Source organism: Rhea americana, unplaced genomic scaffold (assembly GCF_003343005.1).
Source record: "Rhea americana isolate MKP2758 unplaced genomic scaffold, rheAme1 scaffold_128, whole genome shotgun sequence".
Lineage (NCBI taxonomy): Eukaryota > Metazoa > Chordata > Aves > Rheiformes > Rheidae > Rhea > Rhea americana.
In genome coordinates, this window is record NW_028185350.1 from 2,287,209 (window position 1) to 2,306,083 (window position 18,875).

Consider the following 18,875-nt stretch of genomic DNA (forward strand, 5'->3'; position numbering starts at 1 on the left):
CTACCACTTTCTTTTGCACCCCTCCTCCAAAAAAGCACACAGGCAAAGTTTGACTGCCCACATGAACACATGAAATTGTATTTTTACCTACGGGATACCTATCCTGAATAAACAGAGATCAGCAAATCCAACATCAGACGCTCTTTACCTGAAAGAGCAGATTTAACCGAGAAATTCGGCTTGTGATGGGCTCCATGGGTCCCGCCTCTACTGGATTACGGATGCCACATTTGAACTTCAACATCTTTAGGGGTTATCTTGGAGAAAAGCCCTCCTGGAAAGAGAATCAGGGCTGTCAAGCAGAGGTACTTCAAGGGGTGAAGTTTAAGGAAAAAGAAAAGATAATTCAAGTGACATTTACATTTATTTAGAAACAAAGTTTGTTATAACTATTAAGCTTGGAGAGCCTCGYGGTTCCAGGCACTAGTCGCAGTGTTCGGGGTGTGATGGAGCGTCTGCCCCGGTCACGCCGGGCTCCCTCCACTCACGCCAGAGGCCCCGCGCGGCCCCGCGCCCGCCCGCCCGCGCGCCGCCGGCCTCCGGCCGCCCCACATGTCCCCACCCGCCGCCCCGTCTTTACCGCCATCCAGGTTTGAACGCAGCCAGGGGCGTGGCCCTGGCACCATCACTTCCGATGACGCGCGCCAAGCGTCCCCCAYTCAGCCAATCCCGAGGCGCGCCTGGCGAAAACGCGGTCGTCACGGGCCACGGCCTCCCAAGGGGGCGTGGCGATGCAGCCCTCCCTGCCGCAGCCCCCTGGGGACGTCACCTGTGCGTCACGCGCTCGCGGCGGGTGGGTGCGCGCGCGGATGCGGCGGGGCGGGGCGGTTAACGGTTTTAACCGTCGAGCTCGTGGGATATCTATTCTGCCTGGCGCTGAGGGAGCGGGGGGGGGGGGGGGGGGGGGGGGGGCGGTGCCTTGCAGGAGGCTTCGCTCGCTCTCTGCCAGGCCTGGCAGCCGTTTACTCCCTCCGGGGTTAGTGGGAAGTGCGTGAGCAGACGCCCCTCTCGCCCGGTGGGGATTCAAAGCGGGAAACGGAGGAGATGAAAGAGAAAGGCAGGGCGGGGTCCTTACAGCCTTTAGCAGAGATGAGCCGTGCCGGGTAGAGGCTGTCAGATAGTGGCTTGTGTTTTCGCTTGGATGCTGCTTGGTTTCATTCCTGTAAAGTGCGTGCTGCTGCTCCTAAATTTTACCCCACACACGCACTTTTTTTTTTTGGACCAATATTGAAAGGCAAAAATGACACATTCTTAATAGTTCTGAGTGGAGTTGTTTTAACCGTAGGGTAGACGTCATAGTTGGCAGCACCTAACTGCAAGATGGGGCTGCCAGAGAGGAAATAAAATTATGTTTTCAGAAGCTTTAAATTTTCCTTTGCAAAATGCTTATTCAACCTTTTTGTCCCAGTTTTTACGTGGTCTGCGAGGCCATTTTATTCACATAGAGTAATTAGTTTTCAAGTGAAGTATTCGTGAAAATGTTCCAGCTTGGTATCCACTCCAAAATATCTAGTGCTATCCATCAAAATGCTAAGTGGGATGCAGCATGACCTTGTTTAACAATGGCGCTGTACAGTGATGTCAGCGGAGAGCATCAGTATGAAGTGGTGGTTTCTGCAAGCATCTCAGTTCTGCAGAAGGCATGATGCTGTTTCAGAGTACAATTCATTCTTGCGTGGTCCCTTGACAGCATGTAAGTTGGTAACAGAAATCTAGGTGGTGGCGTTCCTTAACAATCGTGTTGCAATGTAGTGACATAAAACAAGATGTTTTGCTCTCCAGCAATCATTTTAATTATGCTAATACTAGCTTGGCATCAAGCTGGTAAAGTAATGCACTGGAGGATTACATTATGACTTTATACAAATCGTTTTACAGATGCGTGCTTTGTCCTACTTCTTCCAGTCCACCCTTGGAACACTGACATATTTTCAGCATAATTCTTGTCTCAACTTGCATATCTGGGTTCACTTCAAGTTATTAAGCCTGAAAGAGTTTTTAAAATCTAATTTATTGTCCACTACCGCACAGCCAATCTGCTTTTTTGGATTCCAGTCAGGCAGGACACTGTTATTGTCTATGTCTCCTCCGCAATTGCAGTGCATGGGAATGATCAGCTCTTAAAAAGAAATGCTACAGAGAGCTGCTTCTTCATAAACTAGTCACATTTCATGCTAGTACATTTTAGGAAAATACCACATCCTGCCTTAACATTCAAAACCCTATCATGTCTAGGGATGGTATGTCCTCGATCTTGGGCAATTCTCATTTGTCTACCATCTAGGCCTAAGAGATGAACTTTAGGCTCCTCTGCCTTTTCCTATCTACAGCCTGCCTTCTCCTGTACACGTGCTGTTAGCCCCATGTCTTGTACCTGCCAAAATTACAGTTAAGTATCCACAATACTTGTAATGTCACTTGAGAAAGGATTGTGTCTGTAGATCAGTTTAGATTTAGGAAGTGAGGAAATACAAGAGCCGGGTTTTTCTTCTGACAGGTTCCCTTTCCATGGAGATTCTTAGGTGCAGAACAGCATAGAACAGGTGATCCACAGATTGGATGAGGAGATGGATCATTAAAGGCTTCACCTCATCGTTAGGCTATTCTTTCCCTCTTCTACAGCAATGCTGCTCCTGCATCTTCCATCACAATTTGGCACCTAACTTGGTTGACCAGCCCAAGGAGTCGCACAGCCATGCTTGACGGACAAGTCTTCATCGGTTGGCTRGGTGGCCTCTCCCCTGCCCTGCAGTTTAGACTAAGGTACAAGTTGTTACATTTTCATATTTATAGCCTTACATTTTCCCTAATAAAATTTCCTTGTTTGTGTGCAGTTGACTGCTTGCAGGAAAGGAAGATGGTTTTTAAGAGCGTTCCATGGGATAGGTTCAGTTTTCCTAATAATTCAGGTGAGGGCTCAAGTTAGATTATTTCCCACCAAGAAAGCCACATAAATACTAGAAGCAGATGTGTGGCAGAAGATCACACATTGGTTTTTCTTCTTTGTTACTGTGTGAAAAACTCATATAAACAAGAATGTCTRCATACGAAATGGAACAGCAGTAAAAAAATTACAGATGTAGCAGAAGTGTTACAAAAAACATCAAGAAAAGAAGCTGAAGTCGCAGATGGAGAGAGTAGAGGAGAGAGAAAATAGCTGTGCAGTTTCAGTAATAAAACCTTAGTACCCACTTCTGATGTAGCAGCAAAAAATAGATACCCTTTCAGACAAACACATACTCTGTTTTAAATTAGTGACCTGAAGCCTTCAAAGTAGAAGTGTTTAATCCTTCATACTTCTGGTAGTTTCATCGAGAGTAATCATAGTCCACTAATCCTTTGTCTTTATAACGGCAAGAGTATATATCACTTCTTGATCTTGGCAACTACTCCTGTGGTTAACCTCACTTAACTTGAAGGATCATCAACAGACCTACTTTGAGTTCTGCAAAACAAGAGCTTATTTCCTATATTAATTTAATAGRTCATTCAAAAGCTTAACAGAATAAATAGCTCTGTGATTTCCCTAAACAGGTCCCAATATGGTGCTCAACATGTTTTGAAATCTCACCATGCATTGAATTGGTTACCATCTGTTTGGCATTTTTTATTACAAGAGTAGGGGTTTCCCTTTATTTCCTTGGCCAAAATTCTTCTCCCTCATGCTGTTGTGTAGTGCACTGAGGTGACTGTGTTCCAAAGGTTGTCACTGTCTGCAACACCCTTCAGGTTCATTCACTAAGTAAATATAAAAGCAAAAGATCAGGCATGCAGGTGTGCCAGCATTTCGTYAAGAACCTGGCACTCGGATTCTCATCGAACCTAGAATAGCTATATTTTAATGGGYAAAGTAATGCCAAGCCTCACCTAACACTGTTTGGCTGTGAAACTTCTGTATTTACAACAGCATCACTCTCAAATGTCTTCATCTTTGGAACCATACATCCTTTGCAAGCTATCCCAGCAAGATACTCATGACTGCTCCCAGGAAGCTAACTTCCAGAGCTCAACATATGGCTAGAAGRTAATGAAAAGGGCTTGTGCTATCACAGTTCTAAGAGCTGAGCACAACCGAAAAAAATCCYACTTTTTGTTCTATCTTAGAAATCTCTTCAACTCTTCTGTTCCYAAATTTTAATACTAATCCAATAACCTCAACTGCTATCAGTTTGCAACCTAGCTCTCCAGGACATTCAGGTCCTAGAAGTAAACTGAGTTGTTCAGTGATTCTTTTGTTGAATATTATCACGGACCTTAACCATAGCTAGSTAAACTACGTACATACGAAAACAAAAAATGAATTATCGCTTATCAGCTCTAGTCCTTACTCTAACCAGCCAGTAATCAAAAGATCCTCTAACAAAGCAAGCTTCTCTGTCCCTTTTTTTTCCTAGCCCCAACCTTAACCATAGCTGGATGACAACTTTCTGCATCAAAGAATGCATAAGCCATTAAAGGTGGCTGACGAGACTACTACCATAAACCCTTGCCAATAGTAGCACTCACCATTGTTTAATGGGACCTAAATAATGCTTCAATCCTAGGCATATTTCTTTCCCACTTTGTTTTCCCAAAACATCACAAAATATGTAGTTTAGATGCAGTAGTCATGCATAYTTACATAGAATATAAATATTTGCACAATACATCTTGAAGAATAACAGTTTTAAAAGAAGTAAGCAAATTCCTTCTCAGGGAAAGATGTGAAGGCAAAGAGAAATAATCACCAGGAAAACAATTATATTGTCCTTCCTTCCACAGTGTTTTTAATTTCCTTCTTTACAATCATTCTCCAAGAGTAAGCAGAAGGGGAATGAAATTTTAAAGACCTAAATAGCTGTTAGGTATTTCTTCCATAGACTTCCACCAGAAGTTAGATAYAAGGCTACATCTGATAATATTCTTCAAGGTGATTTTCATTGAGATATTAAAAGCTTTGTTTGTATTAGCAATGCGCTCATTTATTATGTAAGTGCTTATGTTCACTGGTTGTTATTATACATGGGTTTTATTCATATTTACACAAAGAAAATTATTAAAATAGCATTTAAAATAAACATGGTAGTCTTCTTACTAGATACATAGCCATCATCTATATTTTTATTTACAAAATGTCAGCAGATACCTGTGATGCTCTTCAGACCTAAGTCCAGCTCAGAGCTTTCTGCATTCTAGCACACATTGTTCAGCTCTATACATGTTTTCTTACAAAATTCCCCTAACGTTACAACCCTATGCTCAGTTTCTCATTCAGCCAAGACATAAACATGCTAAATTTCTGATGTGAGCAAAGTAAAACAGTAGCTTTGTGGGACACTAACAATCCTTTTTCTACATGAACTGAGCGTCTATAGAAGGAACTAGACTGGAATCCCAGAAAGATAAGGATTACTTGTATCTTAAATTGATACGAATACTCMAAGCAATGCTGGCCAGCTGTTCTCAAGGGCATGGGCCCTACTCTAAAGTACTCAAGCTGTGAGCAAACTGAACAGGAGGTAAAGGTGTATTTTCTAAAGAAAAAGAACCAAAGTGCATGAGCCTTTTGTATGCAGGATGTGTACAGTCCTCTAAAAAGCAGCTTTCACTGCTACTATCCACAATGTGCRTATCTGTTACTGTCACCACCACAACACTGGCAAGCCTTGCTTCATAATTAGAAGAGAAAAGCTAGGATAAATTGAACTTCGAATATCCATCACATATAGGAAATAACTTGATTTTTTTTCTTTTTTAGTGAAGTTTGGGTTCAGGATTTGAAAGAAACCTAGTTAGAAAAAGTGAGGTTTATATTCCTTTCTGAATGCTGTTTTGTATGGTGGCTACCTTAAGCACTCAGAAGCAATTTACACTGGAAAACTGTGGAAAAAAAAAAATAACTGCATCTGAACACAGARGTGAGGCTGCAGTTAACCACATGAAAGTGAAGCCTTTTTTTAAATCGTATTTGTCTTCCATACTCAATTTTTTCATAGTTATTTTAAAACAAATAGATCACCTTTTAATGAATAAATACTTTATTAAATTGTAGTTGCAGCAAAACCCAAATTACCTTTTACATACCTCAGCCTCAGGCTTGATTTGTGCTATTTCATGAACACCCCTAATTCCACAAAAATTATTGTATAAAGTGACTTATTAAACTTCATGATCTGTCAAGACGCATGGATTGATGTGTTCACATTAACATCTCCTGAAGCAGCTAAAAACTAAATTTGTCATGACATAATGGGAAGTATGTGTTGCAGAGTAACAAGTGACAGGGGATTAATTAAAACCGACAAAGTATCTGAGCAATTACAATGAATATGTTTTATTTTAAATGTAGCTAAAGAACTGCTTACATATTTTCATTAAGGTGGAAATAAAGGCGATGTTAAACTCTCTCTGAAAAGATAAAACCTGGCATGGGGCAGGTGCAGGTTATCATCTAGAAACTGTATGTAACAAAATACTCCAGTTTCTTCAGAAGTTGGATATAGAAATCATGAAAAGATATATATAAAAAATATGATATAATCTAAAATACAATAGATTTAGATTATATATTTTACCCAGAGAAAATATCAACTAAACATCAACTAAACAAAATATCTCTGAAGTGAATATACCAAATTCTGTGGTGAGCACAACTAAAACYGATTAGTAGAATTTAATCTTAAATTGGTCCTAGGACCGGTGAATTTTAGAGGCTCTTGGGAGGACTTTTTCCTAGCCTTAAATGAAAAATCTACAGAGATATCCTTTAGTTTACTAAACAATAGTTTGCTTTCTGGTAGAATGGTCACTGGGGCCTTATTGCCATGTGCTTAACTCCATTTAGAAACCTGGCATTCTCTGCACTCTTCTGGGCTGTTGAACACAATGTATCCTGCTTTGTGGTGGAAGAATTTCTGACTCTMCAGTCCACTTACTATATTCAGAAACTGGAAATCTGGTCACCGTCAAGGGAAAGTGCCCAAAACAATTCATTCTGTCTCAATGTAAGTAGTATGCCCTTCTTAGTTGATCTCTGTCCCTGAGATCAGCCAGAAACAGAGATGTGCCAGACAGACATCTTCACATGCAATATTGATGAGTAGCAAAGAGCCATGCATACCCATAAATCTCTTTGGCTGACTTCCAGAAAGGTTGAAGAATGTGAATTAATTTAGGAGTTAGCTAGATGGCGTTGAAAGATACTCATATATCACTATACCTTTGTGATTTGGGGGAGAAAAGTCTAGTTAGTGTTTGGAGTTTCTGGAATAAATTAGATTAGATTGATGTTGAAATTAGACTACATAAAAAATGGCAGGCAGTCATCTGTCAGTAAGACAATCAAGTTTCTACTGGATTGGAAAACAACCCCCACTCTTTTTTGAAACAGGATTGTTTGTTTGTTTGTTTTAAATGGGTCAGCTCAGTGCCAGTCACAAAGTACAGTTCATTCATTATAAATCTGCTACACCTATGCAGATGGAGTTGGATGACCTGAAAGCAGACTTTGGTAGTAAATTAGAGCATCATATGTCAAAGGTTGGCAGAGCTTGCTCACATCAAATCCCCACACTGGGGGAATCTCTCCAGCTGAGGCAGAAGTCATTGGAAAGTATAAGATGCCTCCCAGCAACCTAGTTTTGGCTTACAGATGTAGCTAAAATGTAAAGCAACATAAAGCCACTAGCTCATACCTGCAATTTAGTAAAACAAATATAGTCAAGCTGAAGCATCAAAATGAAGTACTTAAATAGATTAAATGAAACAAACTCATTAACATTATGGAGGTTCTTTTCTTTGAAGAAGAAAATATCTTTTGACTAACTCTAATGAATTAAATTAAGATACCAAAGGAGACTTGTCTCTGTCATTTAATGGAACTTGAAAGAAAGTATCTTTTCTTTTGAGATTGTATTCCAAAAATTCCAGTAAATATCATAGGCTGTGCAGAGTAGCCTTATAGGTAGGGTGGCAGGCATGAATATGGTGTAAAAGAACAATAATGGCATGTTATGTGGAATATAAATAAAAGCATCAGATGAGGGAATGACAGATACAACACAGAAGAACTCTTCCAGGTAAAACTGAAAGAAATTTAGGTATGATTGCTTGTCTAATTTTAATTTGGAATCACGATTTTGGTACTTCACAGATTTAAGATGTTCTTGCTCTGAGTAGGTGTGTTCATTCCTGTCTTGAAGAACTCAGCAATGACAGCCTACATGTTACTTTATTTAAATCTTAGAATTAGTAGTTCTATACTGTTTGCTTTGAGGCCAAGGAATATTTTGCAGTGACTATTGTGGGACTCTGTTTTTTAAACAGTTTTTCCATGTTAAGATTTGTGATGAATATTTAAAAAACATGTTAGGTGTGATTAAGATAACGCAGTAACAAACAGTGAAATAACTTACTGTTTCAGGAGAGATTGAGTGACAATTTTTGCCTGTTTTAGAGGTCCCYGCAGTCAAATTGCTCTTTTATGATGCTGTTCACCATTCCTGATGTGCTACTGGCCTGGTTCATTGTTTTCTTTCATTTTTAGATTGCCATTGTTACCTGGAAGGAAAAGGCTACAAAAGCAGTATATTCTTCCTCAAACGGAAGAAAAACTTAGTGGGCGGTTGTTGCAATGATAAAGTGTTCATGGTCTGCCAAGGAATTACATTGAGCCATTTTTAGCTAAAGGACAGATACTAAAATACTAGTTTTGAAAGAGGAATGGAGACTCTGTGCAAAAGAGTTTCTGTGGAATAAATATTTCCTCAAAAAAAAAAAAAAAAAAAAAAAAGGAAAAGGAAAAGCATTAGGGCTATTTTTCTTCTATCTTGTGTTTTTGAAGTACACCAGATGGACTTTCTTTTCTGAGTTTTAAAAATCACATGTTAATAAAAGGTGTATTTATGCTTGTGCTTGAAAGTTCYCTAGAATTGAATGAAATACCTAAGTACAAAGCTGGAATATGTTCTACTTTCTGCTTTTCCTATCACCCAGCTGTACAGTTTTCTTCAGAGCAGTAAGAGACTTGTGTGTTACTTCTGTGAAATTTGGGGATGAATTAGATGCAGCATTTATGAATCATGACACTGGCTCAAAACAGCTAATAGCAATTGCCTTTTTAGAAATACAGGGAGAGGTGCAGTCTTGCTGGGTCGTAGTCAATAAAACAATACTTAAATCTTCAACCTTCCAAACATGAAACAAAATAATCAGCATTTCATATCAGTTACCAGAAAATGCCTAATAGCCAATCTCAGAATGACAAATACAATAACAAAAAAAATCCATGCTAAGTAATTGCTATTTGCTAACAATGCTTCTAAAGCAGAAAACTGACTGCCACTTGAGATTCTCCAGAAGACTGCAGTGAAAGCAGTGGTAGGGGTTTGGCTCTGCATTAGTCCACTGTGAAAAAAGTAACAGATAATTGGAGAYAGAGATTTTACACTGTAGAATACAAGAAGCTGGAATAAAAGAATATTTGTACACAGGCTGCATAGTTGTTTGCATCTCTGTTCTCTCTCTGTACTCTCCTGGGTTTTATTCTGATGCCTTTCAGTACCCCAGCAGCAAAAGATGATATATCATCTAGTTCCTGCTAACAACAGCTACTACTTCTTCCTTGAAAAAGCCTGTTTAAATCCTACTGATTTTATGTATTGCCAAGTTGGGATTCTTCAGCGACACACTGAACCAGAGGCACAGACATGGCTGTGCTGGCAGCACTGCTCACAGCTTTCTAGAGTTTGCTGAAGGCTAGCTTTTCCTGAGCCACCACCTTCTAGGTAACTTCTTGGGGCAAAAATACCACCTAGGCATTCAAAAATATCCAGTAAACAGGCTCATAGAGGATATTCATAAATTCTAAGGGTACAGGAATGAGCCTATCTCGCCACTCTGTTGTTAACTGCCCAGCCATGGTACCAGCAGGAGGACACACAACTCTCCCAGAATGGATCAGGAGTACCAAGGAAGTCAGAAGATGGGAAGTGCTGAATAACACTTTTACTTTATCTCCATCGAGTGCCTTGCAAGGAGCCTGTTTTGCCCTAGCTGCGTTTACATTGTGCATTACTAACAGACTGACACTCTCTTGCTTCATCTGCACAGTTCTCCACACCAAAATCATGAGACTGTGGGACTTCAGTTAGAAAGAAAAAATTATCAATAAGCCTGGGCAGCCTGTGACGCTTCGTGACAAGTTCTTGCTGCCTGCATGGCTAAATTTTCATTGAGCCAAAAATAGTTAACAGCACACTTACATGCAAAAAGAAGTCATCTGCTTCTTATCTAATGTGTAATTCAATAATTCCTATAATTGATCTTCATTGACAGTTTATGCAAGCTCACTCACCCACACTGCACATATTGTGCTTCCTGACATAATTCCCAACATAGACTATGATATTTCAACAAAGGAAGCTTGTTAAATCAGGTCAAACAAAATAAAGAACTAGAATCTGCTGCAAGTCCTTGCAGCTGCCTGTCTTTTCACCAAAAAAATAAAATACTATTGGAATTTTTGTAATGGGTTAAAAATACACAAATCACTTTTGTTAAGTGTTGATAGGCTTCAGAAGAAAGATACGCAACTGTTTTCTCCCTAGATGTTGGACTGTTATTGTTGATCAAGCATAACAGCCAGTCTTTATTGTTTCTATGTGGTTTGATTTTCCCTGGAAGTGCCATATATATTTTAATGATTTGCTGAATTAAAAGAATTCTAAATCAGTTCCCAACTGATGGGATGCTATTTTGAGATGAGCCAATAAAGGAGATTTTCTCTCATACAAAGCAACACAAAAATTAAGCAGGTGCTAATGGATCTTAAGGTGTCTAAAAGAGTTATATGCAATTTTAGAGAAATGCAATAGATGTGTCTTCCATTTACAATAAAGGTAAATAAAGAGGAACAGAGTCTTTATGTTTTATAAACACAATCATTTACCAGCCAGCATTCCCCAACCGTTTCAAATGACTCTCATTCTCCAAAGAATTGAGATATAGGAACAGTTTAACAGACTAACAACAAATATACACAGTTAATGGTAGCAGAAAGCCAGACAAGGTGAAATAGCAGCATACCRATATACCAGAGACAAAAAGCCAGATAATTCCCAGAGTAGCTGCTAATATATGGGAACCTCTGGTTTAATTTGCTATAAATACAAAGTAGTTGATTCAGCTTTTTAAATAAAGAGTAATTTGAAGCTCAGAGAGTGACACTTTTCCAAGGATGTCGACTCCTTTATTACAGATTCTCTTGCCAACTTTAAGAGCTAATTCTATAGCAGCTGAGCAAATGGTTCCAATAAATAACCCCACCAGCCTTTCCCCATTGCAAAGGTGTCTCTCAGGCTAACCTACTGGCTCTGCTGCTGAATGATACTCCAATTTCTGATGGCTACAGCACTTTAGGTTAGTTATGTTACACGTTATTGAGCGAGTAAGTCATCAGGAGAGAAAGGGGAGCAGCAGTGGGTGGCACATGCGCAGGGGCAGTGAAAATCCCAGCAGCCTGCTCTTACCGCTCGAGCCCACAGCGGGTTCCCAGGGAGGCTCCTGCACATGACAGTGCCGTGAATTAAATTCTTTGAATACATCTGACACTTAAAAGCCTAAAAGAGGATGATTAAAATAGGCAACATTTAAATTAATTTAAAATGAAATTACTCCTTTAATAGTAAAATGTTTATGGAGGAAATCAGATACAAAAACATGTTGGAGATAGTGCAGGCTAGCCCACAGCACCAAAATAATGCGCTTAACGAGCCTTTTGAAAACTCTTCTCCTCCTGCCCGAAAAGGCTGATTTCGTCTGGTTCAAACAATCTTGTCAGCCCAACGTCTGGAAACTTTATAAAACAGTCTGATCACTGAGAGAGGGGGAAATCGCGGTCCGAAGCACAAAACTGCTGTCAGGCAAACTGGGCTCTGATGGAGAGCCTGAACCGCAGGGTGGGGGGTTATCGTAGTCTGCATCTACGATGAAAGGCCATCTGGTAAGTAAAACATGCACAACTTCCATAGCCTTTTCCAACTGCAGGCCAGAGCGTTCATCAATTGCAGTGAGTACGACTTTGCTTCGTGTTTGTCACATCTTTCATTTGTGATGTTGCCAGGCACGCTGCTCTCGGAGGCCCCCCGGGAGAAGCRGGCCGTGAGCTGCAGCCGAGGTTGTGCTCGTGGCTCCACGCGTGCCAGGACTGACGGGCCTCAGCTTGCCCTGCCAATGCAGAAGTGCAGTGATGTGACGGAGGGTATAAAGCAATTTTTTTAGGAAGAGAATCAAGAATAGAAGATGCATTATTCAGGAAATATTTAAATCTGAATTGCACCCCCATACAGATGGGTGGGTGAATTTTAGATTTAAGCAGTTAATGGAATGTTGAATTTGTTAGTGACAAATGTGGTCTATGAACTTCCTAAAACACCTAGAAGTACACAGAGTAATAAGGGAAAGACAAGGCAGAAAGACAAAGGAAACTTGATTTTAAGCTCTTTAAAAGTCATATATGGACTGAAGGTTTAGCTTTTCCATGCAACACCCATACCCATCCAGCAGAGCAAAGGTTCATCAGCCCAGAGTATCACAATTTTCTCCATGATGTTGTTTTCTCTAGTATAATGTAGTTAATTAGATCTCCTCTGATCTATCACTTAATTACCGCTTCAAAAGGCATTATGATATGATGAGCGTGCCTTGCAGCAGACAAACACTTCGATTTTTCTGTCCTAACACGTTTACAGCTAGTGTGAACTAGGTCGTCCCAGCAGGAATAAAGAAATACTTTCTCTTTTAAATTATAGGCACAATTTATCGCACAATTGAAAAAAAAAAATAACCAGTAGAATTACCGTAATACATGTTCTTTCTCTCTCCTTCTCCTTCCTAGTATTTAAGACTAACCCCTTGCATGTGTTCCTTGTGTCTTTTGTTTTGATCACAAGCTCTTCAGAGCTATGACCTTCTCTCTTCCTCTCTCATGTTCTTCACAGCTCTTTTAATACCATCTCTGTTACACGTTTATGACTTCAGTTGTATCACAGTGCTTTCCTCCTTGACCCTCTGGGGTCTGTCTCAAAAACCAAAAAAGCACAGTCATTACAGGAAGATGCTAACAGGATCCGTTTTGTTTTTCTTCTTGCAACTTGACTCTTGACGAGAGATTGAGATCTAATGATTAAGACTGGACGTCACAACTTCAGCATGGGGTTTGTGCACCTGCATGCAGCGGGGACTGTTGGCTAGTAACTGCCTGGACATCTCCTTTTCCCTCCATGAAAGGGGAACGTGCACATGTGCAAGGAGTTTGTGGTAAGAAAAGGGAAAGGATGCTCTGGAGTAGCACTATCTGCCTGAGTCATGCCAGCATGAGTCCTCAGCTATGCAGAATAACTTCAGCTAACCAGAAGCCAGTTAATTACATCTGTTCAAAAGCTTCCCACCTACATGTTTATTGTAGTTCTTGCTGTTGAAAAGTGCTAGAGAAGCAGCTCTGGGGGAGAAAGGCTGCTCTTCTCATAAGTAATCGGTGCTGCAAAAATGCTCTCAAGAAGCTTCTGAGTCACCCGTATCCTGGATRTGTCCATCCAGCAGCATTGCCTCGCTCTTAGTGGCATGACTCAGGGACTTCCCAATGCTTGGGATTAGTACAGAAGGAGTAGGCTTTGTATGGGCAAAACACAAAAGACCTAAGCATCACCAAACCACAAACCCCTTGAGGTAATCCATTCCCTTTGCTTAAGGCAAGAGACTAGAGCAAGACAGGAAGGAAATCCTATTGCACTCACAGCCTGTCTGAAACATTTCGGTGACTGAACAGGAGTCAAAAGTTCTCACACCAGATTAGCAGTCTCTCGCCATCTCCGGTCTCCCATAAATCTCGATGTCTAAGACACAAGGAGGCATCCTTGCTGCCACAGCCAGATGTGGCTTTAGCCATGGCACGGCCCAGGCAAGGTTTCGGGAGCTCATGAGCTGGCACGTGGCACACGGAAGGGTTCTCCATGCCTGACAAGGGCCAACAGCAGAAACACAGGCAGGAGTCAGCTCATCTTCAGCTGCACACATCCGCTGGTCCCACAGCCTCAAATAAGGGACAGCAACTGACCAAACCTTGCAGAGACGTGAAGGTGCTGGTATCTGCACCAGATAGTTAACRGGCCTAAAGATTAATTATTGCACAAGTAAATACCTGGTTGCAACATAGGCATCCTATTACTGTTGAAGAATGGCTAAGATTTACAAGCACAACTGAACTGTTTTAAGAAGAAACTGATATCCTGTACTTTTTACTTTCAAACTTCTTGTTCCCAAGTGAATCAGGCCTCTTTAGCTAATTTATAGAATACCAGTTTCCATAACAACTTAATTGCTCCATGGAGCAAAAATACCTGGCAGAGTTGCCATTGTTGTGAAATAATTGACCATAACAGTGAGTAAAGAAGGCTGCATTAAAAAAAAAAAAAGATTGCGTCTTGTCAGCGTGGTCAATTCTAATCCAATAACGCCAGATCAGAGGCCGCTGCTCCTGTTGTGAGCTGCTGCAAGCTGCAGCGCCTAGAGAGGAAACAGAACGAGGCAGCACTGAACAAATACTTTTCCCCATAAGAAAGCACAAAGTCACAGCTAATCCTCTAATGGTTGCACTGGCTAACACCATGGCTGGTGAAGTTAGGACCTGATGGTTTCCTATAAAGAAATACAGCAAGAAGAACATCTTGCTCAGTTTGTGTCATCATATACCCAAAAGCACAGGCTACTTTTTCCTATTTAATAGTATTTGTTCCACAAGGACTTGTCAAACTTGTCACGCTGTAAGATTCAGCAGGGAGTAACTCATACCCACCAAAGAAAACACCTACTCCATTAAAAGAAAAAAATACATATATATATTCTCTGTCTRCGCACACAGACACGCAGTGTTACATCTTTACTCCATCTATGGAGTGTGGAGGAAGCAAACCCTGGAGCAGGCTTGTGTGCAAGTGCTCAGGGCTAGCATCTCCAAAGGGGCTCTGCGGTGGCCACCTTGTATGGCCCGACCTACATCTGCCCTGGCCCTGATGCGTTCACAGGGGCCATGGGACATTTTTTTGTTTCTTTGCAGTTTTTCCAGCTCAGAGAACTTGAAGTGAGGAGAAGCAGTGTCACAGCCCATCTCAGCACCATATGTCTGCATAACACAAGGCTGTAGCAATTCCTGCAGCGCAGAGGGAGAGGACGCGTCGACGGAGCCCTCTTCAGCTGGGTTTTGGAGGACTGCTTCAGTTGGAGGGAGCCAGCTTGGTCTTCACGTTCAGACTCTCTGCAARCTCTTCCATTAGCCACGACTGGGTTTTTCCCTCAGCGAGAACTCGTTCGGTGCAGAAGGAGCCCTGGGAGGAAAGCAGCGCGTGTGTGTGTCACAGGGCTGCTCAGGACCGGCAATGCAACCACATCAGACTGGCTACCTRGGACCCCAAGGAGTCGAGCTGGCCTGAAATACTGATGGCTGGACATGCAACTCCACTGGCTCCACAGCAGTTTGGCTTGTTCCCGGTACTCTCACATCTGGTCTGGAGAGACCGCTGTGTCACACTTCCAAACTTCACACCTAAAACACGGACTAAAAGCTGCAGTACTAAGGATTTACATCGCTGTCTCATGGAGGTCTCATAAGGATATTCCCATGGGCCACACAACAAGTCAAATTCATTCCCTGCTCCCTTTGCATCGCGCGTTGTTCGCACAGTCAGCAGGGTGAGCGCAGCCTGGGGTCGGCTCCGTCCTTAGGCAGTCTCCCGAGTCTCCCTGGCCACTCTTTATAGCCTTAACAGTCCGGGGATTTTTCCCCTCCTGCGGAGGTTATGCGTTAGCAGTGTGGGTGAGTGCTTTCTCACCTCTAAATGACGTAGCACCGATAGCTCAGGGAAAAAAAAAAAAAAAAAAAAAAAAAAAAAAMAACAAGCTTGCCGGGAGCTCTGCGGGGATACTTGAGCCTTGCAAAGGCTCAGGATGATCCTTCATTTTACTACGTGTTGCTTGGCTAGCATTCATGCCAGCTTTCTTTTCTCTTCCATTTAACCAGAAATTTCTGTTCTCTACTCCTTTTTTTGCCTCCAGAAATACACATTCYCATCTTATATTTCCTCTACCCCGCACTGGGGAAAACTTGGGCACGTGCATACAGCTGCATAGCAGTGGACATCAAGGAAGCAAAGAGAGGAAAAAAGGAAGGTCACACAGGAGCCTTATCTCTGGCTTTGCAGCTCTGGCCTGCTTTGAAAACAAGACACGTATTTCCTTTAATTATTCATCTGGGTAACTGCAAACTCTGAGCAAACTCTCTCAGGCTGCCAGCACCTCTTGCTGCCCAGCTTGCTGCAGGAGGCGGCTGCGGTGCATTGACGCACCTTASTCCTGAGGCATACGAACATCCTGAATAACCAGAACATTTGTCAGAAATAAAGTGCAATAAAGCAAAGAGAAAAAGAAAACAATTAATAATTCAAAAAGAYGAGGAAGGGAGAGAGCAAAGGGCAAAAGAAACCCAACAGCTTGTGCCACCTCCCCTGGGAGGGAAGGACGTAAAGGCCGCTCGAGGGTGCGGATGGGAATTCCTCTGACCGCGGTGAGCTTTAGAAGTATAGGGCAACAACATACATTCAGAGGTCTGGCGGTGGCTTTCGTGCAATGCATCCTGTTCTCCTCTTACTAAAGAGAGAAAAGAAAACAACAACAAAAAAAAAACTTACCATATTTAGTTTCTGTCTGGTGCCCTCTTACAGCTTAAGGGGAAGCATCAACTGCAGCAGTTGGGCATTTGTTGGATTTGCAGCTCTTTTGATGTGTGAAAAATGGTTTCAGCTCAGCTTGGACAGTTGTATTTCTCTGTTCCTGTACCCRCTAAGGGCCTGGGCCTTCTGCTCCCGTTCCCCCGTGGAGAGGGCAACCTGCAAAGTCCCTGGAAGGCAGAGCATTAACTTCAAAGCCTCTGTCCTAACAGGGTACTTGATGCTGGGCTTCAAGAGCCTGTGGAGCTCAGAGCTCGCCTCTCCTTGGCCTTCCTGTGGGCTCAGCACGCCCAGTGTAGCCGCACCTGAGGCTGGACTGCCTGTTCCAGCATCTCGCTCCTTTAGGAACTAGTTTAACACAGTGAATTGCACCAGCTTGCTCCGAGAGGCTTCTCGGAATCCGTTCTCTAGTCATCCCCATGGTTTAATTACAAAACTGAGTAACTGTGAGATGGGCAAAAGGCAAGATGGGGAAATTATTCAGCAACAAAGTCAGTGCTGTCTTTATTTCTCCTCCTGGGGTAGTCTCAGTTCTCGCTGCTTGCTTTTCTTGCACAGCCCTGGAAGTTTGTCACCTGAACAAGAAAAGAATGACTTGCTCCTCTTGCACCAAATCTGACTAACATTTTGTTCTCATTCTCGCTTCCTAATCCCATCGCACAACATGGTGTCATCATTGGCATCAGACACTTGCTGTCACCTCTCTGCATGTTTCAATCAGTCTGTCCTGTCATTTCCAAAAAGGCTCTGTGCTACTGTCGTCCTGTGGTGGTCTCCACGCTGAAGATGACGGCCGTTGCATACACAGGAACCTCACGTGCTTTGAGAGCTGCAGCTCCTCAAATGCTGCCTCTGCATCTTCACCCACCACTTGCAGCTCTTAGCACCTGAGCATTGAAGTCTCACTTCAGGCTTGAGCAGCACAACTAAAAACAACCTCTACCTTTGCCATGCTTCCCTTAACTCGTTCTTTTTTTATAGGCTGAGGTTTTCCAAAGGACCTAACCAGTCCTAGCTGGGAGGGAGAGGAGCAGAAATGAGAGCCAGGTGCTATCAATAGGCAGCAAGTGTCCCGGCTCTCAGCTGAAATGCGTTTTAGGGTCGTAATGGTGAGGCCACCATATAACTGTAAAGAAACCATACTGTTCTATTCATAACCATTTCTTGCAGTTATTTCATTGGCAGGACACATACAAGATGCAACACTAGTAAAGCAGCATATAAAGAAGTTTAAAAAAGCAATGAGATATTTCTGAAATGTCAAGTCAGTAACAATTCACAGGACATTGGCTCTGTTTCGAAGCGGAGGTTAAGAGCAGGTCATGCTGCGAACAGAGCYGTAACGCGAGGTTGCGCTGGATAGCACCACCGCGTTTTGCAGTGAGTGGGCCCCAGATGAGAGTTAAGCACGTGGAGCTGCCCGGCTGTGCTCTTAGCGTGTCTGTATTGCACAGAGCCGGGAGATGTGCGCTTTTTCTCCCCATCCTGGCAATAGCTTTTTTTTTTTTTTTTTTTTTTCTCCCTGTCCCAACAGCTGTGGCTATGAATTTTATTTCAGGCTTTGTTTTGGAGATTCAAATCATGTCAGTATAATCTCGTTTTGTACGCTGAAAGAAGCATTAGAGATGAGAATTAATGCCACAATGGATTTCATTAACTATACCAGAAGGCTTGGCTTGCTGTAGTAGACMCTTCCAGCAGAAGGTGCTCATAATCAATTTGAATATTAAACTCCCTCCTCTGTTTAAATAGCAAAGATCCAATCTATGACAGCACGGTTCCCGTGGGGGGGCGAGGGGGTTCTTTCAAAAGCGGCCATCCCGTTCGAGTCCCGCCGCCCAGCAATGCTGGCGCCTGTTGATCACAGGGACAAAAGGGCCTGGCAAACTCGGTGCCTGGGGGAATCGCTACGAGATAAAGAACGCGTCACCTCTGCGTCAGCGGCGCAGGAGGAATCGGGGCTGTAACAGCCAGCGGTCACCACCGTGGGACGGGAGCAGGGTACCGGCTCTCGCCTGCTTTCCGGTGAGCAGGTGCTCACGTTACAGAAGGTCCCGCTGGCATTAACTGGCGCTGCCAGGAGAAGGGCCAAGGATCGACAAGTCCCAGGAGCCGGAC

The 18,875-nt window shown here is 42.5% G+C and overlaps 1 protein-coding gene and 1 long non-coding RNA gene across 10 annotated transcripts in view; one reads left to right on the forward strand and one right to left on the reverse strand.

The window, feature by feature from the left end:
* Positions 1-615, reverse strand: part of CIT (citron rho-interacting serine/threonine kinase) — a 73,103-nt gene extending 72,488 nt beyond the window's left edge. For 6 of the 7 annotated variants that reach the window (XM_085326175.1, XM_085326177.1, XM_085326174.1 and 3 more), the window contains exons 1-2: positions 581-615; positions 149-274 (exon numbers count right to left, since the gene is read on the reverse strand). In XM_085326175.1, the coding sequence (XP_085182301.1) occupies positions 149-244 (96 nt within the window). In that variant the 5' untranslated portion in view covers positions 245-274; positions 581-615. Of the gene's footprint in view, positions 1-148; positions 275-361; positions 476-580 lie in introns of those variants that run through there. The other variant, XM_085326172.1, reaches the window with a different exon arrangement.
* Positions 616-730: 115 nt separating this feature from the next.
* Positions 731-9,470, forward strand: LOC146600111 (uncharacterized). 3 transcript variants are annotated; one of them, XR_014898346.1, is made up of 4 exons: positions 731-771; positions 2,623-2,763; positions 6,824-6,983; positions 8,525-9,470. It is a non-coding gene; the product is annotated as an uncharacterized LOC146600111 (long non-coding RNA). The 3 variants fall into 3 exon arrangements; XR_014898348.1 differs by having other exon boundaries at positions 732-797; XR_014898347.1 differs by lacking the exon at positions 731-771 and adding an exon at positions 1,523-1,693.
* The last annotated feature ends 9,405 nt before the right edge of the window (positions 9,471-18,875 follow it).